Source organism: Nyctereutes procyonoides, unplaced genomic scaffold (genome assembly GCF_905146905.1).
Source record: "Nyctereutes procyonoides isolate TBG_1078 unplaced genomic scaffold, NYPRO_anot_genome, whole genome shotgun sequence".
NCBI classification, from domain to species: Eukaryota; Metazoa; Chordata; class Mammalia; order Carnivora; family Canidae; genus Nyctereutes; species Nyctereutes procyonoides.
This window is the reverse complement of record NW_026575160.1, coordinates 21533794-21553032: the sequence shown is the minus strand read 5'-3', so window position 1 is coordinate 21553032 and position 19239 is coordinate 21533794. Positions and strand designations below refer to the sequence as shown.

The window sequence follows — 19239 nt, the reverse complement described above, 5'->3', positions numbered from 1 at the left end:
GAATATGAATACATAATAGCCTTCTACTAGTACCATTTCTTGGTGATAATAGGGAACACCTATATTTAGGTTTTTCTAAATTCTCTAAACTGTATCTCCTCTAATAAATCCAGTAGTTCCCCTTATCCATGGTTTCACCTTCTGCGGTTTCAGTTACCCAAGATGAACCTCAGTCTGGAACCAGATGATCCTCTTTCTGACATGCTGTCAGAAGATCGGTGGTAGCCTAATGCTGCTGCTTGTGTCATTCACCTCCCTTATCACATAGATGTTTTATTATCACAAGAAGAGTGAGTATAGTTCAATAAGATATTTTGAGAGAGAGACCACATTCACATAACTTTTATTACAGTATAATGTTATAATTGTTCTACTTTATTATTGTTAACCTCTTACTCTGCTTAATTTATAAATTAAACTTTATCATAGGTGTGTATAGATAGGAAAAACAGTGTGCATAGGATTTGGTACTCTGCAACTTCAGGTATCCAATGAGGTTTTAGAACATCTCCCCTGCAGATAAGAGGGAACTACCATAGTAAATAACCACATTTTTTTCTAGTGAGTAAGCATATGCTAGAAAAGCTAATTTTATCTGAAATTAAGTACATACTTAAAAACATGTAACTATAGGTTATAATAAAAAAAGTCTTTAACTTTTTTTTTTTTTAAGATTTTATTTATTTGGGAGAGAGCACAAGCTAGAGGAGCAGCTAGAGCAGGGACAGGGGAAGAAGCAGGGAGCCCAATGTGAGGCTCAATGCAGGGCTTGATGTGGGGCTTGATCCCAGGACCAGAGATCATGACCTGCCTGAGCTGAGTGAGCTACCCAGGCACCCCTGGCTTTTTTTGGCTCTAAGTATCAGTCCAGTAGAAGGTACCACTTCTGTCTTTCCTGGAATTAATAACAGATTTCTCACATTATTTTCACTCTATTTTATATATTGATGACTAGTCATCATTAGACTGCTGTTTGCAAAAAATCTTTGCTAATCTATAGAAATGGATTTTTAGTTACATGTTTTTTTCGTTTAATTATCATAGTTGTCATTTTAAAAAGTAACCTGTAGGGTAGTTGTGCTGTAATTCCATTCTCCGAGAGTTTTCTTTTTACCATGCACATGAATCACCTGGAGAATAAAGTGCATGTGCCTGGTTCAATAGGCATGATGGGGCAAAATTACGCATTTGAAAACAGCTCACATATCAAGCCAGTGCTGCCAGCCTTCGCACCACATTTTGAACTATAGAGCTTTTGATACCAGTTTTGGGAACAAAAGCCAGTCAAAGCCTATTGAAGCCATTTCTTGTTATGATAACTTTATGACACATGCCTAGTTTATTAGTAATACATATTTTTGCATTGAGGATATATATGTTGAATTAAAACTTGCAGTGTGAGTTTTCTGTAGTTTTTGTGCTGGGCATTCTCTCTACAGTGGTGTGGCATTTCGAAAGAATGAACATATAATGATGACGATGATAATGTAATAACTGACAGGTACTGACTACTTATTAGGCTCCAGGCACTGTGCTTTATAAAGATTGGCCAAATTTTCTGAACAAAACCGTGAAGTAGACATTATTTTTTTTTACCCCATTTAAAAATGAGGAGGCTTAGTAACAAGTTAAATGATTTGCCCACATCACCCAGCCAGAGGGTAGACAGAGCCAGCATGTCAACACAAGTCCATCCGACTGTAGAGCTTGTAATTTTAATCTCTTTACTAGTCAAACAATAGTCTGGAAACTAGATTTCAGAAATTTTTTTTTTAATTTTTTTTTTAATTTTTATTTATTTATGATAGGCACACAGTGAGAGAGAGAGAGGCAGAGACACAGGCAGAGGGAGAAGCAGGCTCCATGCACCGGGAGCCTGACGTGGGATTCGATCCCGGGTCTCCAGGATCGCGCCCTGGGCCAAAGGCAGGCGCTAAACCGCTGCGCCACCCAGGGATCCCTGGAAACTAGATTTCATACTGGATTTTCTCACTTCTCTCACAATTCCTATAAGATATATTTAAATTTTCTAGCTTCTTTCCCCAAAGACTTTTTAAAGATCACTTGTCTTCCTTATGTTTTCCTTTCTTGTGTCTTTCCCAAGATACTAGTGATTCACGGCCAGCATTTTTTAGTCTTCCTTTTTTAGTATTAGTTAAGATCTCAACTTTCATATTCTTTTGATGTGAAAATTTATGAAGAATGAGAATTAGGTAGTACTCTGCCCTGAATGAAAGATGAAAGTGTTTTTAGTAATGTTGAGACTGTTTTTCTTTGAAAGACTAACCCTGGAAATGTTCAGATTTTATAAGATTGTCATAGAAGAATGGTTGATTCTATTGTGTGTGCTTAAAAATTGGGTTAATTTCTTTATCTACATCGCAATTATAATTTAATGATTAGTCTGAAGACATACTTTCCACTCTTGAGTTTTCCTGCCAAACCACCAAATGGTCTTTGAGAAGCCAAGGAGCCCCCTCTGCCTTGCCTTCTCAGCCTGTCAGATGTTGACGCTGCATGCTGTACCTTTATCCCTCAGCATGTGAAGGAGAAATGAACACAGGGAACGAGGATTTGTAAGCACAGAGGTGTCTGTATAAATTTATGTCAATGAGTGAAAGCTGTTTAGAATTAGATGTGGTATTTCTCTTGCAATTTCATTTGGAAATCAATTATCAAAAAACAGGTCATGGTCAATAAGAAGATAACTTATTACTCATCTCAGAGTAATGAGAGGCTATTTATTTTCATTATCCCTGTTTGTTTTTTTACAGTCCATCAATATTATGGAACTGACTTTACAGAAATATGGAAGTTATGAAAAATTTGAGCAGGCCACAGGTGGCAGCCTGCTATCTAAAACTCGTATCTGGAGTCATGTTCGGAAGTACATGATGAAAGAAGGCTGTCTGGGTGAGGTATGAATCGGGAGTGACACGAGATGGTATTGGCATTTTAACTGTTCATTAAATTAGTCACCCATTAAATCAAATTGTTATGTTCAGTTTGTGTTCTTCTTTACTTACTATTTCTGTATAGCTTGTGGGATTATGGGAATTATTTTATGAAAATTAATAATGAAGCAATTTGTCTCAGTGGCCGCCTTTTATAAGCAGCCAGTTCACAATGGCCAAGCAGTGAAGCGGACTGTGGCTTGTGTACCTTCCTTTTCATCATTTTAACCTGGCGGGGGTGGGGGCGGGGGACTGTATTTGAGAGCAGTGGCAGCACTGCCTGCTCAGCACAGCCCTCTACTTTCCTTCTATCCAGGAAGGGTTCTTGAGTTCCCCATGCTCAAAAGTGGAAGGGTCAAAAGTGATTGGCTCTTCATTCCATCTTCTAGAATTCTTGGAGAGTCAAATTGGTACAAGCAAAATAAAAACGTATTGATTTATGGGTCTGTTGTTTCCTGAGAAAGCTTCCTCTCCCCAGCCTTTACATTTTGTTGTATATACATAATATATATGTTTTTTTCCTCTTAACTCCTTAGATTGTAGTTCATCTCACTGAAGACCTGCTTTCCCGAGCTTCAATGACAGTGGTAAATGGGTGCCCGACACTGACCATCAATGTTTCCACTGCACGTGAGCACTGGCTGGAGGGAATGCTGAGGCATGAAATAGGTAGGGGCAGCCCTTCTCCATTTGTTCACTTGTAGTATCAGAAATGAGCTGCAAAGAAACATTCTTTTATAAGGTTTTTTTTTTTTCTTAGTGGTACTTGGCAAAAGGTAATAAAACTGTTAGGTTTCACTTGAACTGAGATATTAATGTCTCACTTCAAATGAGATTTTTTAGGATACTGTGTAACTGTATTAAGCTTGGAAAGTCCTTTAACTCCTGGATTTCAGTTCCCCCACATTTCTGAAACTGAGGGAAATGGAACTCAGTGCCCTCTGAGATTCTTTTCAATATCAAGTCTATGATTCTTCCCCTTAAAATAGATGCTATAAAAGTTGAACCTCTTCAAATAAGACGTGTGATCCTTCTGAAGGCAGAGTACCTCCTTTAGAAGGCTTTAGGGTCGGTCATTTTCCACTTTTTTTGATTCCTAGGTACACATTAATTTGGTTTTAGAATTGTTGGTAGAATCTTTTTTGGATAAGAATTAAAATGAAAATGTCATTTCCTGTTTTTTACGCACCTTTTCTTCTCCATAGGCACACATTATTTTCGGGGTATTAACAACCTTCAACAACCATGGAACAGTTGGACTGGCCGTAAAAAACATGAGCTAAAGCCAAACAATCCCACAGAGGAAGGACTGGCAAGTATTCACAGTGTCCTTTTTAGAAAAGACCCCTTTTTATGGAGGGCTGCCCTCCTCTACTATACTGTTTATCGAGCCAGCCAAATGTCTTTTTGCGAACTCTTCAAAGATATTGGAAAATTTGTCAAGGACCCCAATACGAGATGGGATTATTGTGTACGGGCCAAGAGGGGATGGACTGATACTTCTCAGCCAGGTGGGTGTCTCTTGACTACAGATTTGCTGACGTATGGTTAGTTGTCTGTTGATTTTGATTGCATATTTATCCACTGATCAGAGAAACCATTCACTTATGAAAAAAGTAAACCTTTGTTACTTGAGGTCAGTGCTAATTTTCCCAAACCACATTTTGTTAGCATTCTTTTTCAGGTCTCATTTTGAAAAATTTCAGACCTACAGAAGAATGGAAATGATAGAAATAACACTCATAATACCCATTCTCTAGATTCACCAATTGTTAACATTTTGCCACTTCTGCTTTTTCTTGCTCTGATTTTAAAAACAGCTTTGCTGAGATATAATTCACATGACATACAGTTTGCCCATTAAAATGTACAGTCCACGGGTTTTTAGAATATTCATGCAATTGTGCAGCTATCACCACTATCTAATTCTAGAACATTTTCATAACCCCAAAAAGAAACCTGTACCCATTAACAGCCATTCTCCATTTCTTCTTTACCAAGCTCCCAGCTCTAAGTAACCATTAATCTACTTTTATAGATTTGCCCCTATTGGACATTTCATACAGATGGGATCATATAATATATAATCCTTTGTGTCTGGCTTCTTTCACTGATCATAATGTTTTTAAGGTTCATCCCTATGGTGGCATATATCAGTATTCAGTCCTTTTTACTGCTGAATAATATTCTATTGCATATATAGAACACATTTAATTTTTTTACTCACCATTAATGGACATTTAAGTTGTTTTCACACTCTTTAGCTATTATAGTGTCACCATGAACATTTGGGTAAAAGTTTATGTTTTTAATTCTCTTGGGTATATACGTAGGAGTAGAATTGTTTGGCATATGAGAACTCTCTGTTTAACCTTTTGAGGAACTGCCAGAATGTTCTCCAAAGTGAATGCAACATTTTTTATTCCCACCAGCAGTATATGGGGTTCTAAGTTTTCCACATCCTCACCAACGCTTACCAATACTTATATTTTCATTTTTTGAGTTATTATAATGGTCCTAATGGGTATCTCATTGTGATTTCTTGCTTTAATTTTTTAATTGTTTAAAAATTCCAGTGTGATTAATAACACCGGTACAGTGTTCTATTAATTTCAGGGGTACAATATAGTGGTTGTGCTTATCATGATAAGTGTACTCAGAATCCCCTTCACCTATTTCACCAAAACCCCCACCCACCTCCCTCCTGGTACCCATCACTTCGTTCTTTATATTTAAGAGTCTGGTTTTTTATGTTTTTCTTTCTTTGTTTTGTTTCTTAAATTCTATATATAAGTGAAACTCTATGGTACTTCTCTTTCTCTTATTTTACTTAGCATTATACACTCTAGATCCATCCATGTTGTTTCAAATGGCAAGATTTCATTCTTTTTTTTTTTAAGATTTTATTTATTTATTCATGAGAGAGAGAGAGAGGCAGAGACACAGGCAGAGGGAGAAGCAGGCTCCATGCAGGGAGCCCGATGTGGGACTTGATCCCAGGTCTCCAGGATCACGCCCTGAGCTGAAGGCAGGCGCTAAATCACTGAGCCACCCAGGGATCCCAAGATTTCATTCTTTATTATGATTAATAATCCAGTATATGTGTGTGTCTGTGTGTGTGTGCGCGTGCGTGCATGTCTGTGTGTATATACATATGTATGTATATAAAAACACATACATAAACACACACCACATCTTCTTTATCCATTCATCTATTAGTATACAGGTTGCTTCCATAATCTGGCTATTGTAAATAATGCTTCAGTAAACATAGGGGTACATATATCTTAAAATTTGTGTTTTTGTATTCTTTGGGTAAATACCCACTAATGCGATTACAGTATTACATGGTAATTCTGATTTTTTGAAGAACATCATACTGCCTTACACTGTAACTGCATCAGTTTGCATTCCCACCAACAGTGCATCAGGGTTCCTTTTCCTCTGCATTCTCACCTTGTTTCTTGTGTTTTTGGTTTTGGCCATTTTGACAGGTGTGAGGCGATATCTTGTGGTTTTGATTTGCCTTTCCCTAAAGATGAATGATGTCAGGTATCTTTTCATGTGTCTGTTGGCCATTTGTAGGTTGTCTTTTTTTAAAAATTTATTTAAATTCAATTTAACATGTAGTGTATTATTTTTAGAGTTAGAATTTAGTGATTTATCAGTTGCATATAATACCCAGTGCTCATTATATCAAGTGTCCTCCTTAATGCCCATCTCACCCAGTTACCCCATTTCCCCACTGCCTCCCCTCTAGCATGTGTGTCTTTATTTTTTTTTAAAAAAGATTTTATTTATTTATTCATGAGACACAGAGGTAGAGACATAACAGAGGGAGAAGCAGGCTCCCTGGGAGGAGCCTGATGGGGGACCCTGTGATCATGCCCTGAGCCGAAGGCAGACCGCTTCGGTGGTTCAACTGCTGAACCACCCAGGCGTCCCCTTTTTTAGAAAAATGTCTGTTCGTGTCGTCTGCCCACTTTTAATTGGATTATTTTTAATTGGGTTATTTAGTGCCAATAGTTTATTTTTGCTTTTGCTTCCCCCTTGCCTCAGGAGACCTATCTAGAAAAATGTTGCTGTGGCCAGTGTCAAATTATTGCCTCATTCTCTTCTATGATTTTTTGTAGTTTCAGGTCTCACATTTAGGTACTTAATTCATTTTGAGGTTATTTTTATGTTTAGAGTAAGAAGTGGTCCTGTTTTCCCAACATCATTTGTTGAAGATACTTTTTCCTGTTACATATTCTTGCCTCCTTTGTCAAAGATTAATTGACCATATTATCATGGGTTTATTTCTGGGCTATTCTGTTCCAGTGATCTATGTGTCTGTTTTTGTGCCAGTACCATACTATTTTGATTACTAGAGCTTGGTATTGTTCTGGTTCTGTGAAAAATGCTATTGATATTTTGATAGGGATTGCCAAGTAGTATGGACATTTTAATATTATTCTACAAATCCGCAACCATGGAATATCTTTTTCTATTTGTGTCATCTTCAGTTTCTTTCATCAGTGTTTTATAATTTTCAGAGTACAGGTCTTTCACCTCTTTGGTTAAGTTTATTCCTAGGTATTTTATTATCTTTGGTGCAATTGTAAATGGGATTTTCTTTCTTAATTTCTCTTTCTGCTGCTTTGTTATTTGTGTGTAGAATTTTTGTATATTGATTTTGTATCCTACAACCTTACTGAATTCATCTATTAGTTCTAGGAGACTTGGTGGAGTCTCTATGTTATATTAAGTTGATGGTCACTTACGTTTGAACCCATATAAAAAGCATTAAATTTGTACTTCTCACCACTTGTTAGGTATGTGGAGTCATACTTCACATCCCTTTATTTTATGAATCCTTTGATTTTTATAGATTTGCTTAATTTTACTGCTTTTGTGCTTCCTACTTTTCTTACTCATGCTTATGGTCTTTCCTTTCTGCTCAGAGAGTCACCTTTAATATTTCTTGTAAGGCTGGTTTAGTGTCATGAATTCCCTTAATTTTAATTGTCTCAGAAACTCTCTCTCCTTCTATTCTGAATGATGGCGTTGCTGGATTGAGTATTCTTGTTTGCAAGTTTTTTCCCCAGCACTTTGAATATATATCATGCCACTCTCTTCTTGCCTGCAAAGTTTTTGCTAAAAAAAATCAGCAGATAGTCTGATAGTTTTATGGGGTTCCCTTGTATGTAACTGCTTTCCTTTCCCTTGCTGGTTTTAAAATTCTCTCTTAAAAAAAAATAAAATTTTCGCTTGTTCTCAACTTCTTGACATTGTAATTACTGTGTGTCTTGGTGTGGACCTCCTTGGGTTGATTTTATCAGGGGCCACTTGTACCTCCTGGATCTGGATTTCTGTTTCCTTCTGCAGATTAGGGAGGTTTTCAGCTATTATTTCTTCAGCTTTTCTGCCCTCTTCTCTGGTTTCGCCTTCTTAGGATCCTTTTAATGAGAAGATTATTATGCATAAAGTGTTGCTGAGTTCCTTTAATCTAGTTTCATTTTTTATTATTCATTTTCCTTTCTTCTATTCAGCTTCTTGCTTTCCATTACTCTCTTCTCCAGTCACTGATCCATTCTTCTGCTTCTCTAGTCTATTTATTCTGTCTACTGTATTTTTCTTATCAGTTATTGAGTTCTTCATCTCTGATTGGTTCTTTATGTTTTCTTTTTGTTGAGGGTCTCACTGAGATACTCCATTCTCAAGTCTGTGAATATCTCTACGACATTTAAATTCTCTGTCAGGGGGATCCCTGGGTGGCTCAGCAGTTTAGTGCCTGCCTTTGGCCCAGGGCATGATCCTGGAGTCCCGGGATCGAGTCCCACATCGGGCTCTCTGCATGGAGCCTGCTTCTCCCTCTGCCTGTGTTTCTGCCTCTCTGTATCTCTGTGTATCTCTTATGAATAAATAAATAGAATCTTAAAAAAAATAGATTCTCTGTCAGGCATATTGCATAAACAGTTTTGTTTAGCTCTTTTGCTATAACTTTGTCCTGTTCTTTTATTGGGGAAATATTCCTCCATCTTCTCATTTTTTCTGACTCTCTGTAGTCTGTGTTTGGAAAGTCAGCTACATCTGTCTCCTGCACTTGAGAGTAGTGGCCTGGTGAAAAAGAGATTCTATAGTGCTGTGTAGTTGGGGCAGGGCACATGATGCTAGGAAGATCCACAGTGGTCTGCTGGAGGGGACATATATGGCTGTCTGGAAAAACTTCTGTGGAGGCCAGGTTGGAGGGGATGGGGCAACAGAAGATTGCAGGGGTAGGTCTGCTGTGTGATGTATCTAGGCTGGGGCGGGAAGAGGAACAGCACCTAACACTCTTTTTCTTAGAGCAGTCTCCTAAAGATCCCTACCCCTCCAGCCCATATTCTGAGATTAGTAAATATATCTCCTTCCCATATCCCCTAACTAATGCTATTTGTATACTGTATCTCTTTGGGGCTGGTTGTTATGCTGACTCTTTACGGGCGGGGACTCAGTTTTCTGTTGCCCTCTGGGTCTCCCAAAGTTGAGCTTGGTGATTTTTAAACTTCTGTGTTAAGTCCCACTTACTATCAGAACTCATGAAGTTGTTAGGCCCTCTGGCTTTCAAAGCCAAATATTATAGGGATTTGTCTTTGCAGTATGGGTCCCTTATGTTGGGGTTTCTGGTATGGGGTCTGCTCCTTTTCCTTCTCTGTGCTTGCAGTGTCCCTCTCTCCCTTCGCCATGCTTACTGTGTCCTAAGAATAGTCTCCTGGGTCAGTTTGGTGTCTAACCACATCTCTGCTCTTTTTACCCTTTACAGTGTGGCCTCTTCTCTTCATTTGGCTGTGGAGAGTCTGTTCTGCTAGTCTGTTGGTTGTTTTCTGGGTTATTTACACTGATGTGGGTATTAATAACACAAATTGAGCTTAGGATCCTCTTTCTCAACCATTTTCCCTGTAAGTCCGGTCTCATTGGAGTTTTGATTTGCATTTCCCTGATGACTTAATGATGTTGAGCATCTTGTGCTTTTCATAGTCCTTTGCATATTTTCTGTGGAGAACTGTTTAGATCCTTTTTCCTTTTCTATGTTATTTTTTTTTGTTAAGTTATACGAGTTCTTTGTATATTCTAATTACAAATCTGAGATGAGATTTACAAATATTTTCTCCCATTCTGTGGGTTGTCTTTTTTACTTTCTTGATAATATTCTGTGACTTTTTAAAAGTAAACTGTACACTTGATATTTTATTCAACACTTGAGCATGCATGTCCTGAGAAGACATTCTAACACAATATCATTGTCATACTTAAGAAAGTGAGCACTAATTCAGCAACAACTAATACAAAATATTTGGGTTTCCCAACTATTTAAAAAAAAATATATGCTTGGGGATCCCTGGGTGGCTCAGCAGTTTGGTGTCTGTCTTTGGCTCAGTGCATGATCCTGGAGTCCCAGGATCGAGTCCCGCGTCGTGCTTCCTTCATGGAGCCTGCTTCTCCTCTGTGTGTCTGCCTCTCTATCTGTGTCTCTCATGAATAAATAAAATCTTTAAAAAAATAAATAAAAAGATGCTTGATAGCTATTTTTTAAAAAATCTAGATCTAGGGGTGCCTGGGTGGCTCAGTCAAGTAAGCCTCTGCCTTTGGCTCAGGTCATGATCTTGGGGTCCTGAGATCAAGCACCTTATTGGGCTTCCTGATAAGGAGGGAGTCTGCTTCTCCCTCGACCTCTCTTCCCCACCCTCCCCACTTGTACCCTCTGCTCTCATGCTCTTTCAAATAAATAACATATTTAATAAAAAAATAAAAATGTAGATCCAGTCAGGACCCTTGGATTATTTTTGGTGGCTGTGCCTCTTCAGCTTCTTTAATATGGAAATATGGAACAGTGTGTTCAACTTTTTTTCTCTTTCATGATACTTTTATGTAGAGTCCAGGCTGTTCTTAGAGAATGGCCACAATCTGATGAGATAATCATGATTAAATTCTGTATAAGTGTGTTGGTCAAGAATACTAACTAAATGATATTAGATCACACAGCAGAACGACAATGACCATTATCATCGTCTTGCCGTTCATTACAGATGCTAACTTTGATCCTTGTTTCAGATGGGGATTCCAAGTCTGTTCTTTTCTAAAAATACATTTTCCTTTTTAATTAATCTGTGAGGTGATAGATATTGTGTGACTATCCTATTTCTTAACAGCATTTCATCTCATGGTTTTAGCATCCATCAATGATCTTTGCTTGTCAGTTTCACTGGAGATTTCTAGCATTTTTATTATTTTTATTAAAGAATATAAAGGCAAGGAGTATAGTCACAGTGCGTATTGATCTTCACAAACAGTTCTCGTTCTAAGTAAGTATGTGCTACTCTAATGGAAAGTTTAAAAGTTTTTGTCAGCTTCAAGACTTCAAATTGCCCACAGAAATTTTGGTGTATTTTTAATAAAATAATAAGTATAAGTAGATTATAAGGCAATACAAAAATGCTTTTGAGAAAAGGACAGGAATTAGGAAATGTTCATTTAAAAGTCATTTTAAGATTACATCAGCAACTTTTCTTCTAAAAGTATTTAAAACTATTTGAAGCTTTGAAATACCCCCAGTCTGTGGTGTTGCCAGCCCAGTCCACATTAAGAACTAACTACCTGTGATGTAGTTGTTTGAAAGTGTGATGTCCAAGAGCCAGGACCAGGCAAGATCGGAACCAGAGAAGAGGAAGACTGTCCTCTGCCTTTCATGTATGCAAAGCCACTCTAGGCTCAGTTTCATATCAAAAGTGTGTTTGTCATTTCCCATCTCCTTTACAGATCAGCTTGTCTGTATTTTAGTGCTCTATACTCAGAGGCACAGAGCTTTCATATTGCATGTCATGTTAGTCTGTTTTTTTTCTTCACATTTAAAAAAAATTTATTGAGAGAGAAAGAGAGTGCAAGTGAGCAAGCAGGGGAGAGGGGTTTGAGGGAGAATCTCCAGCAGACTCCCCACAGAGCACAACCAGGGACTCAGTCCCACAACCCTGAAATAATGACCTGAACCAGAATCAAAAGCTGGATGCTCAACTGACTGAGTCATCCAGGTGCCCCCACATAACGTTTTTAAAGAAAACTTTATTTTTAACTTAAAAAAATGATAAATATGATGTGCCCTTATTAAGCATCACTTAATCTTAGTAATTATCAACATTTCCTACCTGTGGTTCATCTATTCTTCAAAGTTCTGTTTTCCTGTAGTATTTTAAAGTCAATTCCAGACATAATGTCCTTTTACCTGTAAGTACTTCAATATGTATCTAACTGATAAGGACAGTTTTATTCCCCCTGAAAAGTAGGAATAGCTCATGAGATCTGAGCCTGGTTTTAAAAGTGTCCCACTTTTTCTCCATAATTCCCATGCTATTAGCATACCTAAAAGTTATTAATTTCTTAATGTATGACATAATTTGATAGAACTTTAGTCCATTTAATAGAGAATTTTAGAATAAATTTATACAAGTTATGTCAAGATGGCAGAAAAGTTTTCTTTGTAAGTGGAATACTCTTGTAACTAGGCTCAGATCTCATGAGTTTTTGTTTTCTTCTTCCATATTTTCTTCTATTTTTAAACCTCCATATTAAAATTCGGTTCTAATCATTGTTTCATATGGAAGAAGAGTATCAGTATCATCTATAGCTATTTATAATGGGGTAAGGGGTAGTATTTTTAAAACCCAGAAGTTTTTTGAGATCCCATATTTCCACATTGCCCCCTGTGAAACTTACTACTCTATAGCCATCCACCCTGCTGCTCCAAGTGCCTCCATGCACATGGGCGTTCAGGTTATGATCAAATGGTGGGAGTGCAGATGACATATTTATAAGAGTCACAGATTTTTAATTATTGTTTCTTTATAATTAGAAAAAAATGCTCTTTAATTATGGGAATGGGGATCTGGGAAGAAGAAACTCTTAAAGGGAAGGTAACAATCTGCACATTATCCTGGTACTTCTAAGACCTTGCATTTTATGTTATGAAGATGGTTAATTCTAATTTGCCATGTTTATTTTTATTTAGGACTGATGACTACAGTAAAGGGAATGCATTAGTATCTAATTACTTAGTGATTTTTTTAGATATCAGAAAATAAAAGCTATTGTATTCCTCCAGGGTGCTTCAGTAAAGATCAGGTATACTTGGATGGTATCCTGCAAATCCTCCGATACAGAGAGACCATTGACTTTCATCTACTGACTGCTCTGGGGAAGGTGAGTGAAACCAATGGCATGTAGCCTCCAACATACCAGGTCATCATTCCTCAGGCTCAATTTAATGATTAAATAGGGTTCAGATTCAAATTGTTGGTATACTATGTGTGTTGGGGTAAGTTTCCTTTATGTGGTAACTGGAGGGAAGAAATAATGGTTGTCACAAAACCAAACTGCAAAATTTCTTTGAAGGGAATAGGAAATTTGGCAATGTATTATATGGTTTTATTTTATTTATTTTTTGGTTTTATTATTTTTTTAATAAATTAATTTTTATTGGTGTTCAATTTACCAACATACAGAAAAACAATCCTCTGAAACTGTATCAGGAAGAAGTATTTTATTTTTGGAGATTTTATTTGCTTAAGAGTGAGAGAGCAGAAGCCAGTGAGGAGAGGGAGAGGGAAAAGCAGACTGAGTAGGGAGCCCATTGCAGAGCTCAATCCCAAGATCCCGGGATCATGACCTGAGCTGAAGGCAGAGGCTCAACCACTGAGCCACCTAGGCTCCCCGAAGTAGAGAATTTTAACAGACTGGTTACTAGTAATGAAACTGAATCAGTGATAAATGAATTCCTAACAAACAAAACTCCCAACACCTAGGGCCACATAGCTCCATGGAGGAATTCTACCAAATACAAATAAATATAACTGTCAAACTCTCCAAAAAATAGAAGAGGAAGGAAAATTTCCAAATTCATTCTACAAGGCCAGCATTATCCTGATACTAAAACCAAAGTCACTACAAAAAAAGACTACAGGTCAGTATTTCTGATAACATAGATGTAGAAATCTTACAATCATTCACCATGATGAGGTGGGATTATTCTTGGGATGTAAGGGTGGTTCAGTATTCACAAATCATTCATGCTACATCGCATCAATAAGAATAAAAATATTTCAGTAGATAAGGAAAAAGCAAAGTATAACATCCATTCATGATAAAAACTCTTGACAAAGCAGGCTTAAAGGGAGCTCAACATAATAAAGGCTATAAATTAAAACCCTCACAGCCAACATGATAACCAACAATGAAAAATTGAAAGTTTTCCATATACCCTAAGATCAGGATGTCCATTCTTACCCTTTGTATTCAGCATAGTATTAGGAATTCTAGCTGCAGAAGTCAGACAAGAAAAACAAAAGGCATCTACATTAGTAAGAAAGAAGTTTTAAAACCATCAGTATTTACAGATGGCATGATACTATATACAGAAAACCCTAAGGACTGTACCAAAAAACTATTAGAATAAATGAACTCAGTATAAATTACAGGATACAAAGTTAATATACAGAAATCTGTTGCATTTCTGTACAATAACAAAGCAGAAAGAGAAACTAAGAAAACGGTCTCATTTATCATGCCAAAAAGGATAAAATACCTAGAAATAAGTTAACCAATTTATTTCATTCATGAAAGAAATGGATTGAAGAATTAATTTTGTTAAAATGTCCATACTACCCAAAGCAATCTACAGCTTTAGTCAATCCCAGTCAAAATACCAGTAGCATTTTTCACAGAACTATAATAAATAATTCTAAAATTCGTATGGACCACTAACAACCTCAAATACCAAAGCCTTCTTAATGAAGAAGCAAGCTAGAAGTATAGTAGCCTCAGATTTCAAGATATATTATAAAACTATAGTAATTGAAACAGTATGGAATTGATACAAAAATAGATACATAGATCAATGGAACGGGATAGCCTAGATCATTTAATCTGGAACAGAAGCAGAGTATACAGTGGGGAAAAAACATTTCCCTCAATAAATGGTGCTGGGAAAACTGGACAGCTTTATGCAAAATAATGAACGTGGACCACCCTCTTACACCATAAAAATAAACTCAAAATGGATTACACACCAAAAACCTAAAAGGAAACACACAGTTATGTCTTGGACATATTTATGGCTATGTTTCCTCAGTCAAGGAAGGAAGAAAAAAAATTACTAAACCACACCAGTATCAACAACAAACCTATTTTCATTACGTGTTAGTAGTATAAATACTCAAGAAGCACTTGGGAGGCTCAGTTGATTAAGCATCTGCCTTCAGCTAAGTCATGGTCTTGGGGTCCTGGAATCAAGCCACATGTCCCACTCCCTGCTCAGCGGGGAGTCTGCTTCTCCCTCTCTCCCCACTGCTTGTGTTCTCTCTCTCAAATAGATATATCTTTTAAAAAAAACTTAATAAAGTATAAGTGAACATGATTTCTTTATTTAAAGCCATTCTACTGAATTAGGAAGAGTGTTGATCAGAAAACAGTAATTTTTAAATCTAGCCATGTTTTGGAGTTTAAAGTTGCAATGCTAACATATAGAACTTAAAAACTTTCATATATAAACTCTAAATACCTGTGAAAGACTGGCTTCTTATATAAGGAAATGAAAAAGATCTGAAATTTTATAAAATACTTGCTTACAAAATTCAAAATAAAAGAATTTAACATAAAACAATTTTATTTCTGAAATTAAATAGAAATGAAATTTGATATATAATTGTGCTGAATTTCCAAATTCAGTAATAAGGCACTTATATTCTGGCTAGTTCCTGGGTTCTTTCATTAAAATTTAGTCAGAACATTTGTTTAGGTTTGGAGTCTCTCACATATGTATGAAGTTTAGTTGTGTAATTTCTAGACAAACTGAGCATAGGTCCAAGATAGAGTGTTAAATACTGACTTGATTTTTTTTATATGGTCATGGTATGAGCAGGCAGATAAATAAATTTTCTTTTTTAGTTGCGGCAGGGAGGACAGTGGAAGTGGGGGGAGAGAATTTCGAGCAGGCTCTATGCTCAGTGTGTGAGCCCATTTGCAGGGCTTGGTGTTACAACTCTGAGATCATGACCTGAGCCGAAATCTAGAGTCGAGCACTTAACCTACTGAGCCACCCAGGTGCCCCAGTACAGTCTTATTTAATACAGTAAAGGAAAGGAAGCCACTGATTTTTGTTATTTTGTAGATATTAAAAATAATTTGAAAAAGATTCCTCATAAAGTTTTTAAGACTTAGGCAAGAAGTTACTTACAATTAAAAATTAACCCCTCTTCCTTTTTTCAGGTCTCTTATGAAGATGTGGATCGCCTAAAAGGATTGGCAGTTATTGAAAACATGAGGGTCCCTCATTTCCTGCAGGATCATGACCGATACATGGAGCATTTAGAGAAAATCATGGAAGTGAATGAACTGACTGACAGGGAACTGAAAGATCTTATATATTAATCAGCATTCTTGCAGACATAGCTAAGCTATACCTCTATGTAAATTACCCGTTAGGTGCAGTTAGCACCAGTATATTTATAAAAGAAGAATGACTGTTTACATGAGTTTTCTGAAAATTGATCTGCAGTATTCAGCTGAATTTTTTAAAGGTTAAGTACAAACTTTAAACTGCTTCCCTAACATGTTTCTGTAGGCTGCAGCGGAAAAGTTCCTCCCATTTTTCTCTGAATCTTGAGTCCTAAAAAATACTACTGGTGAGTGTTTTTGAAGAAGCTTGGTCAAATTGAGTGATAGGCTGCCTGGGCAGTAAGCACAGCTCCTTAGTGCTTCTGCCTGAGTGCCAAGACCAGCCCTGACTAAAGAGTGAATTCCATTGTTGTTTGAACTCCCAAGATTGTATTGTATTTGAAAAATAATGGTAATACTCCTTTGAAAAATTAGTTTTGTCATTCTCCCCAAAGCTAGCTATATCTAAGATTTCTTATTTCTCTCATATGTTAAGTAATGTTAGAGGGGAAAAGTAGTTTTGAAAAGTTTTCATTAGTTATTTTCCACATTGTTTCACCTTATCAGTTTATAGGAACTAAATTAGAGAATTACCTCATTTTGTCCAGTTATTTTTCAACTAAACTTTATTTGCTGAAACATGTTATCCCTTCACGATTTTAACTAAGTTTTAGAGTCTTTCCCTCCCCATTCCTTTATATAAATGGTAAGTAAAAGTTCCAGAGAGGTTTGTCTACATAGATTAAAATAGCTGGGGAAGAGAGAAGCTCCTCACCTTTTTATTCAGTGGAGCGACTAGCAAGACACAGTAGACGAATACAGTTCCTGTAGGCACTTGATACTGACTAGGTCATGTCTGCCATAAAATTGACCATCTGAAAAATGGAATTCCTGGACATTGCTATTTGGTAAACTGGGCTTGTCATGTTGGCTAAGTATATTTTATCAAAATCTTTGACTTCATCAACCCAATAATGACATAGTTTGAATCTCAAAAATGAGAGTTCTGTTTTGCTACATCTCCTCTGCTAAAAGTGTATACACTTAGCTTTGTATTTATCAATTTCAGTGTATAGTTGGATATGTATATATACTTGAGATCAAATGGTTCTTCAAACAATTTAATGGTCAGGAAGAGCACTGCTGTAAACATCCCATTCAAAATTGCTACTGTAATTTTTACCCAAAGCTATCTGAGAGTTGATCTTTACCTCATTTCAGGTTTAAATATGGTGCTAACACTGGTGAATATATACTGCAGACCTGGTCCACATTTGTGCTAGAAAATGATTTTAGGAAATCTTATTCAGGCTAGGTTACGTGAGTTTTCTCATTCACATATTTAGAAGGGCTTGCCTCAAAGAAGAATCTTGCAGCAAACAGGATATATTCTAACTGGCACCTAGTGGTTCTTCCAAAGCCACACATCTCACCTTTGGTAAGCAGCAGGCCAGGCCCTTTGGAGCATCAAAGGCACCCACCATGTGCTATGATAGCTGGAGTGTGGCTTGTAGATCTCTGCAGGGTTGGGGTACATTGTGCCAACACTAACCAGATACTGGAAAACCACTCTTGAACCTTCAAGCATATTTCCTTGTAGCAGAGTCATCCAGTTTCAGCTTTGGTGTAGCATTTTCTAATTCATCTTCAAACTTATCAAAGATAAAACACGGTGAAAACCAGGTTTTATTAACAGGAATAGAAGTATAGACAGAAATGGCAATATTTATGTCCTGTGATTTAAGCCTAAATGCTTATAAACTCAACATTTGCAGGCAATAATACTGCTAATCTTATGTTACAGTTTAAATGTAAAGGAAAATCACAGTAGCCTTAATATCCTGTTGGTAGGATTATATACAGTGATTCTAGTCTCTGAATTTTAAAATGTGTATTCTCTATGTGATTTGGAAAAGGAAACACTTTCTTGCCTTACTGCTTTTGGTATAGAGACAAAAAACAATACTATCCGAACCAAAAAAAAAAAAAAAAAAAAAAAAAAAAAACTTTAAATCACATTGATTGTCTTAAGATATTTTAAAAGTTAGCAATGAACCAAAAATAGTTTCAGATTAGCAGAATAATTAAAGATTTCTAAGCTTTGAAAGTTGGGATTGAAGATTTAATTAATGTTTATTCTTTCCTGAAATAGCATTAAGGTCAGTTTTGTTCCCTTGAAACTGAAGTTTTAATAAATATAAAACTATAGCAACAGTACTTAGGAGAATAGTTGAAGGTTGCATTAATTTTAATAGTTACTTGGTATAGGCTATTGATTAGGATTTCATCAGTCTTGTCCACTGTCATTCTAACGTATCAAATACAAATTCTGATAAACGGTTAGGTTTTCACATCAGATGGGACTCAAAGTAAAGTGTTTGTAGAAGTAAACCCATAAGTCTTCATTTCTTTATATTTTCACCTTTGTAAAAATGTTTAAAATTTGTATTGTGTTTTGTATATATCTGGACATTTTAGGTTAGGTTATAGGAGAAATAGCACTGAGGGTCTCAAATGAAATGTGTGAATATGTATGCATGCAAACTTCTGTTCTTTGAAAACTTAATTATATTTTTATTGTGGTATTTGTGTTTTTATTGTGTGGTAATTAGTGAAAAGTAGTTATTGATCATGTTTATCTTCTAATATCCCTAATACCTGTTTATAAGGAAATACTCCACCTTTCCCCTAATTAGGTTAGCTTATACTCTCATGGGTGTAGAAAGAAGGGAATAGGAGAAAGAGATAATTTTGTCTTAATTACTACCCTGTTCATTGAGTAAACTTCTATGCAGAACTTCCTAAGGAGTAGGATCTGTGCTGAGCCCTCTGATGAGGAAGA

The 19239-nt window shown here is 36.5% G+C and overlaps 1 protein-coding gene across 3 annotated transcripts in view; it reads left to right on the top strand.

Moving 5' to 3' along the window:
* The window catches only part of MATCAP2 (microtubule associated tyrosine carboxypeptidase 2), a 60258-nt gene extending 41276 nt beyond the window's left edge, over positions 1-18982 (top strand). For all 3 annotated transcript variants that reach the window (XM_055314519.1, XM_055314518.1, XM_055314517.1), the window contains 5 exons: positions 2775-2918; positions 3491-3623; positions 4160-4465; positions 13069-13166; positions 16230-18982. In XM_055314519.1, the coding sequence (XP_055170494.1) occupies positions 2775-2918; positions 3491-3623; positions 4160-4465; positions 13069-13166; positions 16230-16391 (843 nt within the window). In that variant the 3' untranslated portion in view covers positions 16392-18982. The remainder of the gene's footprint in view (positions 1-2774; positions 2919-3490; positions 3624-4159; positions 4466-13068; positions 13167-16229) is intronic.
* Positions 18983-19239: the final 257 nt, after the last annotated feature.